At 38.6% G+C, this 13,064-nt stretch overlaps 1 protein-coding gene across 2 annotated transcripts in view; it reads right to left on the reverse strand.

The window, feature by feature from the left end:
* Nucleotides 1-1,217: 1,217 nt before the first annotated feature.
* Nucleotides 1,218-13,064, reverse strand: part of pcdh7a (protocadherin 7a) — a 58,724-nt gene continuing 46,877 nt past the window's right edge. For both annotated transcript variants that reach the window (XM_008416969.3, XM_008416961.3), the window contains 2 exons: nucleotides 10,310-10,511; nucleotides 1,218-5,966 (listed from right to left, as the gene is read on the reverse strand). In XM_008416969.3, coding sequence (XP_008415191.2) covers nucleotides 5,428-5,966; nucleotides 10,310-10,511 — 741 coding nt within the window. In that variant the 3' untranslated portion in view covers nucleotides 1,218-5,427. The remainder of the gene's footprint in view (nucleotides 5,967-10,309; nucleotides 10,512-13,064) is intronic.

Raw genomic sequence — 13,064 nt, forward strand, 5'->3', positions numbered from 1 at the left:
CCAGCATTTACAGAGTCTATTATATATAACTCACAGAAGAAAACATGAATCATTTACTCACACCATCTACAAATACCGGCTTACTGTCACAGTTGATTACACCAAGTAAAGTTTGCATATGAAACTTGAGCCCCAGATATTGAGTTCTAGAGATGAGTTTCTGGAGTTCACATCCAAAGCTGCTGATTCCTATCTTGTGACTGTATGTTGTTTTGAGAAACACACGATACATGAGCTCAAACAAGATAACTAATCTGATTACGTGGAACATCAAGTTGTGTCAAGTCTCTGATCATATATGTTTTTCTTTTGATTTACTCCTGTTTTGAATAGCGCCTGTGGTCTTGGGATAAAGGATGTGGAATGGTGTGGCTTTGCCATTGGAGGGTTTATTGTTTTTTCCCCCCTATATTTTTAACTTCTGGTAAACTTATTCACTTCAAACCACCACTCAGCAAATGTGTTGTATGTTTAACTCCAACGGCCGCTGATTCATCAGCTAATCATGTTGGAATGCCTTTGCCCTACAGTGGACAGGGCTCTAAATAAGCTAACATGTATATATTTTGTACAACATTCAAATTGACAGTCTGAACTAGAACCCGTGAAAGAGCAAAAACACAAATGCTTTTGAATAAACGTAAATAAAATTAGGCAGAAAGGACTTAAAGATCCACCCACCATCCGAAAAGGAATTTCCAATTCCCTTAAAAACGTACATAATTGTTAGCTGAATTAATAAAAAAAAAAAAAAAAACTAGGCCATCCAAGGAGTTCTATCTTCAGTTTCTAGAATCCTGCAGAGCAAAGTGAGGGAAGCTCTTGCATACTAAGATTTAGTACTGTTATTGGGTTACACCCGCATTGGATCTGTAGCACATATAAGATGAAATTTTCCAATATGTCTAAAAGATCTATTGCAGTTTGCCTTTTCTGTTGATCAAATTGTGTGCACGATAATGTGAGATGAATAATAAGGTGATATTGAAGCCCTGTTTCCTTTAGGCACGATCTTTCCAACATCACTGAAACAAAAGGCAGATATGCCTGACTTTTTTTTTTGTATTTTATTTGAGACTTCAGTCTAAGTCAATGACTCAAGAGCTGATTTGACTTGAAGCAACTCTCTCATTGTATTCATTAAAATTCAAAACTGATTGACTGACAGCATCTAAGAAAAAAAAGAGAAAAAAAGAGTAAGAGAGCTGTAAGCCAAATGAGTGTTTGAAATTTTTAATGCGAAAGTCAAACTTGTACATGATTCATCTTCATTACCAAACCATTAATTTGCTCCTCCTCCTCCTCCTCTTCTTCTTCTTCGTCTTCTTAATCATCATAGCAAATGCAATTAGTTCATTATGTACTTACAGGAAGGGAGCAGTCAAAAAAAGCAAAAAATGAGACAGTCCCTTAAGATGAGAAAACAATGAAAAAGAAAAGAAAAACAGTTTTTCTTCTGATTTTTTTTCTTTTTCTTGAGTGCAGATTTGAACCTTAAGCATGCCATCTTCTCTTAGGGGTTTCCAGACAGTCTTTCTACAGTGTAGGTTTTCTATGTACAAGGCGAGGATAAAACAGCAGGAGAAGACAAGATAAAACGTTTTTTTTTATAAAAGTCTTTGTGGATGACAGATCTGAGTCCGCTCTGTTTTTCCTCTTTGTTTTCCAGTAGTCTAAAACATATTCAGGTTTAAACGTGCAGTATAAAAAGAAAATGGACACACTCACACAGTTTCATATACAGCAAGTTCCATGAAATCCAGATCGGACGGGGTTTGAAAAGTATCATCGTGTAACTGCCATAAAACAGTAGTCTGAAGACAAAAGCGCTTCTTAGATAACTCTTGTTTTTTTTTTTTTTTTTGTTTTTTTTTCTTAAAAGGTATCCCGAGTGTTTTACTTTGCAGTGGGGACCCTCGTACACCTCGTTCCAGGAGTCCACTTTGCAATGTGAAGTCTCTACAACAGAGTCTCCAAAGCTTTCACATTTTTTTGGTTCTTCTTTAGCGCAGTCCATCAAGAACAGAGCTCTTTAAATCAGCAATACTGGAGGCAGGAAGGTGTGGGGGGGGTGTTGGAGGTAATGAAGGCTGGGGATTAAATAGGTACGTCAGTGGCCTCAAAACTCCAGATTGTGCAGTTCCGTAGTACATTACAGTAATAAAGTCTGAAGTATGTACAATTTTACAAGGAGTTAAAGTAGAACATCTAAATTACCCTCTTAAAAAGGTAAGATGTCTTTGCACACCTGAGTTTGCTGCTGTTCATTTTTTTAAAATCTTGTCTCTTTGTCTAGTCTGATCCAAAACAACCAGATAAAAAAAAACAAAAAAACATAGGAGACAGACTTACTGGCAGTTTCCACCAGAGTTACATTCGCCCATTCAGACATTAATGAGATCAGTGTAGATCGAGGGAGGAGAGGAGAGGAGAAAGGAAACTCATTAAGACCACAGGGACGACCTAACCCTATTATCCCTATCACGCCATGGAGCCACACACACACACACACACACACACACGCTCACACACGCTCCGATGATGGGAATTAAGAAGCGTTGGCCTCGATCCACACCCACTCCTCTGTACTATGCAGCCGAGTGTGTCGGAGAGGCTGCCGCAGTAGATGACGGGCAGGCCGGGACATGAAGGAGTCTGTTATCGGCACAGCAGCATGGGCGTGTTCAGGTCAGAACGTCGCTCTCCCGCCGCACAACATGCTCATTCCACCCTCTGGCACACCCTTCCTCTCAACTCTGAAAAACTCAGAGAGAATAAAGGCCCAAACAAATTGACCCGACTGCAGCTCAGTTCCTCCGTCCGCCATCATTATCTCCACTACCCCCTTTGTAAGCACAGTCATTTAGTACAGATGTATCCAAACAGTCGTGCTGCCAAAAAATAATAAGCACAAGCTGTATCTTTAAAAAAAAAAAAGAGAAAAAAAAATATTTTCTGTCATGCAGAGTTTCTTTTTCTTTCCCTAATATACCTTACAGGAATTACAGAGACGTGGTTCTTTTACATGAGTCCTACTTACACTATGCGGAATATCTCTAACTCCAACGGTTTCTATCGTTACTTTAAGAGTAGATGCCACTGGAATTCTCTTTAATCTTGGCTTGCGCATCAGTCAGAGAAAGAGAGAGATGGGTAATTATTTAAATACGTTTCATGTTTAAATACTGGCTGGAGAGGAGCAGGCAAAACGCTACAGCTAGTTTGATGAGGCAATGCATAAGAAAAAGAAAAAGACGTGGAGGAAAGCACAAACACACATGAACCGAGCGTTTCGCAAAAATCTCAGTTTTGTTTCTTTCAAATGAACTTGATTTGTGTACGTTTGTGTCTCTTACATGATTTTACTGCATGGAAGTGAATGCAGGTTATTATAGACTTTACCTTAAAACTTTTCACCCTACATGAGCTCTACAAATGCTCTGCATGAGCTCCAGGGTACATGCTAATGTGCTAATGTGTGTACACTATGTGTTTGCAACTGCATGCTTGCATGTGTATATATATATATATATTCATATATAAATATGTGTGTGTATGTGTAGATGCAAAATGAAGTTGGCACCTATGTCTACTCTGAAACTACGGAGAGCAGCAGAAAGAGAACACTGCTGCTTGATCCAATGCACACATACAATATATACATACAGAGTGGGAGTGAGGGGAAAATCATAAACATACGTCTTCACACGTGGCAGAATACTCTGGCACTAGAAACACGCGATGACAACCTTGTATTGTGAGTAGTTACATTTGAAAAAGTCTTGTCTTGCTCTGATTTTCTGTTCACACTGTAAGAATCTCGGGGGGCCTGGTTAACACCCCACACCTCTGTTATGATACATTTAGCTACAGTGCATTACAAACCTATTCATACTCATTGGACCTTTCCACATTTTATCACATTACAACCTCAAACCTCAATAGGTTCTTTTAAGATCTTATGTTATAGACCAACCAAAAGTAATGATGCATAGATGTGAATCAGAAGGAGAATAATACATATAAAAATCTAAAACTGTCACATTTGTATTAAGCAACCATTATTCGAATGCCCCTAAATAAAATGTAGTGCAAACAATTGACGTCAAATGTCAACCTCATTAGTCCATCTGTGTGTTATTCACTCTTGGCAGAGTGTTCTGGTATTGATGTGAAAAGCCGTTTTTGCAGATTCTCAACTGGATTTATGTCTAGACATTGACTGGCCTCAGTTCTTACTTAGAAGTACGGAAAAGGGCAAATTAATTCTTTTTCATCCGGAGAAACTTCAATTAGCTGAACTTGATTATCATTTTACTCAGATGTGGTAACAATAATGGAACTCCTGTTTTTCCCAGACTGCATAGGAATATGGTTTGGTCAAAACTATTCCATTGTAACTGACTACCTGTTTGGATTTGTGGTTTTATACTTGAAAGTGAACCTCAGCACCAAACTCAACCTGCTGTAGGTTGTAAGACACTTTTCTTCCTGGATTTCCCCTCTATCAGCTCAATCCATTATTATCAGCTATGGCCAGTTTCTCTGTTTCTGCTGAAGAAACACATCCCACAGCATGATGCGTCCATAATGGCGTGTTCAGGAAGATGGAGTGATTTTTAAAGTAGACCGAAACGTCTGATCAGATTTATATTTTTGAAATTGTATATCAATCCATCTACTTCATATTTACCTGCTACTTTATAATGGATTATCACACAAAAAAAATCCAATAAAATCCATATAAGAATGGAGTTGTAACAGAATGGAGTAAAGATCAAGGAGTATGAACATTTTTGCAAGGCACTGTAAAGCATGTTTGATTACTTTGAATTAGATCAAGTCATTGCGAAAACACATTTTCTTCTTGTCTATTTTTTTTTTTCCCCACAGGAGGAAACTTCAGTTGTCTCTTAGCTGGGTCAGACCAGACGAGTCCATTTCTGGCCTGATGAAGCCTTAGTTTGTGTAGATGCTCCAGACATTTAGAGCATCAGAGTTCACATAGGCTTCTTCACATAAATACATATACGGTCGAAGGGTCAGGCATGCATTGGATTCAGTAAAAAAAAACAAAAAAAAACTGAAGAAAAGATTGTTTTCCTCCGCGTAGACACACACAGTCATCGCCTGTTAGGTAGCTTTCAGCAGTTATATATATATAAAAAAAGTGTTTTTGGAAAGAGTTCCCAGTCCGAGACCTGATCAATCACTTGCTTAAGTTTAAGTGCTGATAATTGTTAGTACGAGTCTTGAAGTTACAGTTTGATTTTAGCTTTTTGAAAGCATCCATTTGTCATTTTTCACATCTTCCAAGGCTGAAAAGACCAACCACACCGACGACTTGTCAGTGCAGCTTGGAACCTCTTATTTTTTTCCAACACACAAACGTAGAAGTTTCATGAGGACTGTACCACCTATAGGCTGTTACAGATAGACTTCCCGGCGTGACAACGTGAGGCATGACGTCGTCTTGTAGTCCCCTCCAGTCCGCGCCAGTGGTATGACCTCAGGTGGGTTTTGGCCCTCGCCTGCCTCCTCCTCGAGCTGGCGCCTCCCAAGGCCCGCACCGCTGAACGTGTCGTAGGATGCGGAAGTCATTTTGCGGTTGAGAAGATTCCGGTTGTGGTCGCCCATGTTTCTGTTGCGGTCTCCACGGCCCAGGGTGCCGAGGGGGTCCCCGTTGGCTAGGGGTAACCTCTGACCTTCTCCTCCGACCACGACTCCAGGCTCCGAGCTCCCTGCGCTGCCGGCGCTCTCGCTGTCGCTTTCACGGTCGTTGCCACGGAGATTGTTGTTGTCATCACCTGGAGCAAAGGTAGAGAGGCGCGGAGGGTCGCTACCGTGCCGCTGCCTTTGCCGTGGCGAAGGGCGGACAGGCATCCAGCATGTGTCAGAGTGGCCGAACTCATCGCACTCCCTGGTGCACTTTCCAGTTAGTGCTACGTCTGGAAGCTGTCTAGCATCTGGAAACAGGAAGTGGATAACAATGGGTAAAAAAAAAAATAAAAAAATTTAATATTTCACTTTGCTATCCCAAATTAGCAAAACAAGTTGACAACCAAATGGAAACGGCTGCAGAAAATGAGTTTACAACTGAAAAACAGATAAAAGAAAACAACTGATAAAAACAAAGAAAAAGATTAGACTGAGGCTATTAGGGAGGGGAGCCTGAAAGGAAGAAAATATGCTGTCGAAGCAGAATGCAAATTGCTGACTTCTGAGGAATGTTAAAAAAAAAAGGGAGAAAGCAGCTGCGATCAGCACTACACGAAAGGTGAAAGGTGAGGTCAGACAAAGCAACCATCAGAGCCTTGGGGAATGTAATTATCAGCTTTCTGAATGGTAAAATCTACACTTCTGTACGTGTAATGTGAAGGTTACATATTTCAAATCCCATGTGAACCCACATCCCATATAAAAGATCAACGAGGACACCGGCGACTGGACGCGGATTTTCTCAAAGGAATGAAAGGTTGTGGATTTTTAAACCAGACATTTTTACAGCGGCCCTTCACACCCGTGTCAAAATGTGAAGCTTCTGTGGTGTAAAAAAAAAAGAGCTTCCCCACCTTTTTATGTGACATCCTACTGAGTAGTAGGGTAAAAGATGGAAAATTAAAAAAAAGGCATAAACCTTTAAACTAATACTTAGTAATACTTAGTTATATGCAAACTGATCCAACTTTGACTTTGTTCTTGGTTTATCTGGAAGAAAACATTTCTGCAAAATGAAATCTCCAGGTGTGACTATAGTTTCCTAAAACTGCGTCAAAGACTGTGCTAGCGTCTCAAGAAAAATGTATTGAAATGCCTACAATTTTAAAAGGTATTTTTGGTGGAAAAGCGCCATACCGACTCTGAGGTAAAGTGGGGACAGCATCATGATCTGGGTTTATTTTTCTGACGTTTTTTTTTTATTAAGGTGGATAAAATCATGAGCAGTTCCAAATATCAGACAGATTTAACCCCAAACCTTCAGTCGTGCTAGAAAGCGGAAGCTGAAGAGGGATTTTATTTTTCATCATCACACCAAGTCAAAGCAAACATCCAAATCAACAAAAAAATGACTTCAAAATATGACAAGAAAACTGTGAAGTCACCTTAAGAGGTCTGTGGACAATATAGGTCCTCACAATCCCACTGTTTTGGAGAATCGCTGCAACCAGGTTATTGCAAGTATTTTATTCGACTATTTTTTTTCTTAAGAAGCAAGTTGGTTTCACAGGATGAGTCACGCTGAGGGTGGATAAAGGTTTCATCTTTTACACCAGGAATTTTTAAAGGGAGTGTACTTTTGTGTATAAAGAAACTGAGTAACATCGAAGCAAAACTTCCTCATTTGGTATTCACAGCCGATTGCTGATTTTGAAGTGGGTTTTTTTTGTTTTGTTGTTTATTTGTTGCATAATTAAATAAAACACACTTGAAACTAAACATGAGATCGTGGGCATCCTGTTATCCAGACACTCTAGCTGAATTAGGCAGACTGGGCCTTTTGGGAGAACGTTCAGGAATTACAGTATAGGGTTTTAGTGACAATAAAAAAAGATGTTTTTTACATTAAAATGGGTATTATTAATTAAGAGGAAAATATTACAGAAATATAAATTTTTAAACCATTAAATTCTGATTACTATGTAGGTTTTTAAGACTGCAGTGTGAATACGCTTGGTAATGAAGTGGCACTGTGGTTGTATTTCTATATATTCTCAGTTATACTTGGATTGTTCATCATTATGTAAGCAACAAAAGGTCTCCTATCTCCCTCCCATCCTCTATATGCTATTGAGCTGCTGCGCTCACTAGAGAGTGCAGTCATTGCAACTTTAACTGTGTAGATTCAGCTGCACCTATATTTGGAGCGCTCCTATATATTTATCATTACGCAATGCAATAATGCAATCGCTTGTCTTCTTGCAGCAAACTGGTACTTGACTTTTGTGAGCCACTTTATTGGGTAAAACACAGCCGAGAGGTTAAATGTCGCAGCTAAAAGGGCTCCAGTGGGAAGACCGTGCTGGACAATACTTTGTTTCACAGTAAAAGAGAAGCGCTGGCTAATCTGAGCGTATGTTTATCCCCGACAGAAAGAAACAATTAAACAAAGCACTTATTCTGGGTGATTTTAGCAATGGTTTACTAAATTGCACCACACAATGCCTACACTGGCTGCCATTTTGTGTTAAAGCTGTTTTATATGGATTGGCTGAAGATGTGCAGTACTCTCATCACTATAGAAAATGGATATAAATGCTATCAAATTTTGTTTTTTGGTTTTTCTCCAGGCAGCAGCTTTAATGATGCACACATATTGTGATGCGTTTTCAAACTATAAATTGGATTTGCATAGCTTGGGATTTGTTCTTTATTGAGACTGCAAGGAAAACATTTAAAAACAATTAAATTAATCTAACCATTCAATGATCCATTACTGCTCATCTGGGGTCAGGTTGTAGGGGCCGCAGCCTGAGCAGCACGAGGCACCTGGCCCTGCTCCTCCAGGAGATTCCCCAGGCTTTTCCAGGCCAGCCAAGAAACATGTTTTATTTGATGCAATATTTAAATTAAGTTTTTGCGCTCTGACTGAGAGACCCGCATTAAATATAACTGACAATTTTCAACAAATGCATATGGTGTCTTGCAAAAAGTATTCACTCCCTTTGAACTTCACAGTCAACATTTTGTCTGTCAATGTATTTTATTTTGCTCGGCCTACGCAAACGTGTGCATAATTGTGAAGTGGGTTATAAAATGTTTTTTTTTTTTTATGGTTTTCAGGGGTTTTATATTAAAAATCTGAAAAGTGTCATCAGAATTATATTAAGCCCCCTTTATTCTGTTACCTAATAAAAAAAAAATCTGCCTTTAAACATCGCTGGACGTTGCTGAAAGAACAGAGCATTGCATAGGATCGAACATAACCCAATGCCGTGAGTGGAACAAAGATGTAGAAGAAGATATTCTGGTGACAAACAAAACAAAACTTTGTGATCTATTCAAGCCCTGTGTCTGGAAACCCTGGACACCAACCTGTAGTCCCTTCCACCAAACGTGGTGGCAACATCAAGTTTTTCTTTTAAGCAGGGACAAACAAACCGGTCAGACAGATGGGAATTAAATACAAGACAATGCTGGGAAAATAAAAAATATCAGAAGCTACAAAAAGTTTGAGACTGGGTTCACCTTCCATCGCCACAGGAGCCATTAAAATAAAGCCAGAGCCACATTCATGAGTTAGAATGATCCAGCCAAAGTCTTGACCTAATAATTTTTAGCAAAGCTTGAAAATTGATGTTTTGCAGACTACATGCAATCTGACTGACCTTGAGCTATTCAAAGAATGGGCAAAACATTTAACCTCCAGATTTCCCAGTAGAGAGTTACCCCTGAAAGATGTGCTGCTGTATTTGAAGGAAAAGGCCAGTTTAGGTGAAAGGAGTGTTTACTCAGGGCAGAGGGAGGATGAATGAGTGATAAGGGGCTGATTTCAATGCATGGACATTTTTCAGGTTTTCATTAGTAGGAAAAAAATATTTTGTGTTGATCTCTCCTAAAAACCCCAATCCCTAGAAGAAAAAAATTGAAGTTTGAGGTTGTAGAGTGACAAATTATAAAAGTTTTTCTGAAAGGCATTTTAAATATTTAAAACATTTTGCCTTATGAAACCTGTCTTCTTCTGACCATGAAAAGAAAACTGTCCAAACGAAATTCAAATTTTGATTAAAAAACACACAAAAAACATGATTTTAGTGGAATAACACTGACCCCCCTCCCTCCAACAATTAGTCAGCTACCATGGGCATGGTGACCTTGCTGTGCTGCCACAGCTCTAGCTTTTTTTAAGACTTGCAGTGAAAAAAGGAACAAAGGGAATTTTTTTTTGTCATTGACAGAGAGGCTTAAGGCCACGGATGAGACTCTGGCACAAGACACTGCCGCACATTAGCTTTTCTAAAAATCTCCTCACATAATACACAGAGGCCTTGCTCACACAGAAATCCTGATGTGCGGTGCTTGCAGACACACAAAGGACAACTGCTTTATAGTGTAAAACACATTTCCACCAAGAGAGAAAGAATAAAGACTCCTGGGACCTTGACAGCAAGTCAAGGTTCCAATGAAAGTCTTTCTCTGGGTTGTTTCTGTGTGTGTGATAGAAAGAGAGTGTGTAATCAAAATATCTCTAAGCCTTTCTTGGCATAAAGTACATAGCCTTGAGAGGGGAAATATTTCAGTGAATGTGTTTGGCAGCGTCTTAAGCTCAATTTTGGCAGAATGGTTAATTATGTTCGGAATGCCAGTATACCGTTCTCTACGTGCTCCTCCTCCCCCACGCTGCCCTCCGGGGTTGTGCGCTCGTAGCCTTCTTCAGGAAGCGGCAGAGCTCCCAGCCGCGGTCCCGACGAACTCTTGCTGCTTGGTGTCTCTGAGTCTTCCAGGCCACTGTCATAGCAACCACCGTCCTGAGGTTGGCTCACGACCGAGAAGGTCACCCGGCGAAGGGTCCCCTGCAGGCAACGTACAAACACAATATGGGATTAATCATCTAGTATTCCTAATCTGAGATTCTAAATCTGAGGATTAGACTGTTGGGCAGGGTCCACAAAGACATATTGAGATTATCTGATCATGTTCTCCTTGATTATGGGTTTAGCAGCTACAATGCAGTGTAATAGGCATCAACCAATCACAGGGGTCTATCAAAGTTTTCTGATGCCTTTTAATCCCAGTTTAGATTAATGCTGCTGGACATGTCTGGTGTTTACAAACCGCTGGCCTGCCCAGAAGATTCTTACATTTGATCTGGATTGGTGTCTAATCGTGACAGCTGCGTAATATGGAGTCCACTCTCAAAAACACTTATTTTGTGCTCTACTGAAATAAGTGAAGACAGATAAACGATGAGCGTTTTGATGCTGTTTAAGTTCCCTTTGGTCAGCAAATGCAGCATAATGTGCTGATGTTAATGAAAAGCCTCGTTTGTGTTTCTGAAACTCAAGTGTTCAGAGATCCATAAATCAATCTTCTGTAAAAGCTTAATCGTATTATGGGTGAGAAGCACCATCACCGGTTCACCATCATAGCTCCAGCTCATGTACAAAAAAGACATATGACCAAAGACGATGTGCTCACACTAAACGGCAGTTTTGCATACATTTGGACCAAGCAACCATTCAGAAAAAGAGCATACAAACAAACTCATTTTGCCTTTTAAATCATAATTTTTTTTGAAAGAAAAAATGTATTTACTGCACTTCAGTTTTACTCCCCGACCAATCAGATATGCTACAAATTATAGAAGTATAGTATTTTTTATATTTTCAAAAACAAATTTGAAAACCTGGAGTTCTGGAAGAAACCCCATGTGTATTCTAACTTTCTCCCATAGTTACACGTCATGCGCATCTTAAGTTGTTGACACTTTAGCGTTAAATTCTTCATATAGCACAACTCTGCAGTTTACAGTTCTGCGTGACATTTGATTTCCTCAGGCAGTGAAGTTTTTCACGATTAAAAAAAGTATCTGAAAAGCCCAAAGTACCTGGAGAAACTCCACAAATCTATTAGGAGAATCTGGAAATTTTGATATGAGAGATATCTTAAAAGACATGGTTCCACAATATAGGCAATATAGGGGTTACATTTGCTACTATATGAAACAAAATTATTTGTTTTTAATCATTTACAAAAAACATAAAAAAAAAACACAAATTCTATTTCCATTGTTTTTACTTTGAGTTTTAATTTGGATTTCTTGATTATTTCTCTCTCATATATATATATATATATATATATATATATATATATATATATATATATATATATATATATTTTTTTTATTAATTTTTTTATTTTATTTATTTATATATATATATATATATATATATATATATATATATATATATATATATATATATATATATATTTTTTTTTTTTTTTTTTATTTTATTTTATTTTATTTTATTTTATTTTTTTTATTTTTTTTTAATTTATTTTAATTTATTTTTTATTTTAAAGAGTGTTTCGGTGTTTGTGAAACGTTAAACTGCATCTACAATCTATGCAGTATGCAGCCGAGGTGGTTTCAGCGAATATTTTCAGTACATCATCCACACAAAGTGAGCAGCACGACTACTGTGATGTTCAAACACAAATCAACCCAGTCTTGTTAGCACAGCGGCTTTGAGGTTGGATGGAAAATAAGACTGTAAGTTCACGCTGAGAAAATATCAGAGAGCTAAATGACTCGGTCTGGCCTGAAGGGATCGCTCTGCACCAGGAAGCCCATCTCTATATGACACCCATCCTACCTCCTCTCAGACTCACTTATCTGCTTACAAAATTACAAGCTTTTAAATCTAGATCTGCTTTGAAACATGCAGTGTATGGTGAGGAAGTGAAGGCTACAGAGACAAGAAAAAGATTACCGTGGAATAACTTTAGCCTTGAATGTCACCTCTGGATAATCTGCTGGGAAGCTGATGGACGGCTCATATAAAAAGCTAAACCGGTGCCAATTTTTTTTTTCCTTCCACCAAGCACAGAAGGAAATTAAACATTTGAAATGCTTATACTAAAAAAAAAAAGACAAGATGGTACACAGCAGAATTAAGTCAGAAAGAGAGGATTAATGGTGAACTTATAACGTCTGTGACTTGCTAACAACATTTAGATGATAAAAGTGACTCCTACAACAGTAATAGAGAGCATAATAATAAAGTCTGGCAAAGAAACATCTCAATGGATTCATCTCGACTTTCAACGAAGAAAATTTTCACTTTAGAGCACCAGCTTTGATCAAGTATAGTGCAACCTCTTGAGAGGAGAGCCTCTGGTAAATAACCAGAACATGCACAAAAGAATGTGACTCAGAGTGAAATGGAAAGTGTATGAAGGAATTGGACTCTGAGTGAAAGTGAATCTGAGATCTCATCATAATCAGTTGGATTTCTTACACAAGAAATGTCAACACAAATATTTTCACTATTGCTTGACTTAAAAGGCTGTCAAAACCATTTCCTTGGTGTGACAGCATTGCATAACTTTGCTTTGTAAGGACT

The sequence above is a fragment of the Poecilia reticulata genome, chromosome 1, assembly GCF_904066995.2.
Source record: "Poecilia reticulata chromosome 1, P_reticulata-male-v2, whole genome shotgun sequence".
In the NCBI taxonomy this organism is placed as follows: domain Eukaryota; kingdom Metazoa; phylum Chordata; class Actinopteri; order Cyprinodontiformes; family Poeciliidae; genus Poecilia; species Poecilia reticulata.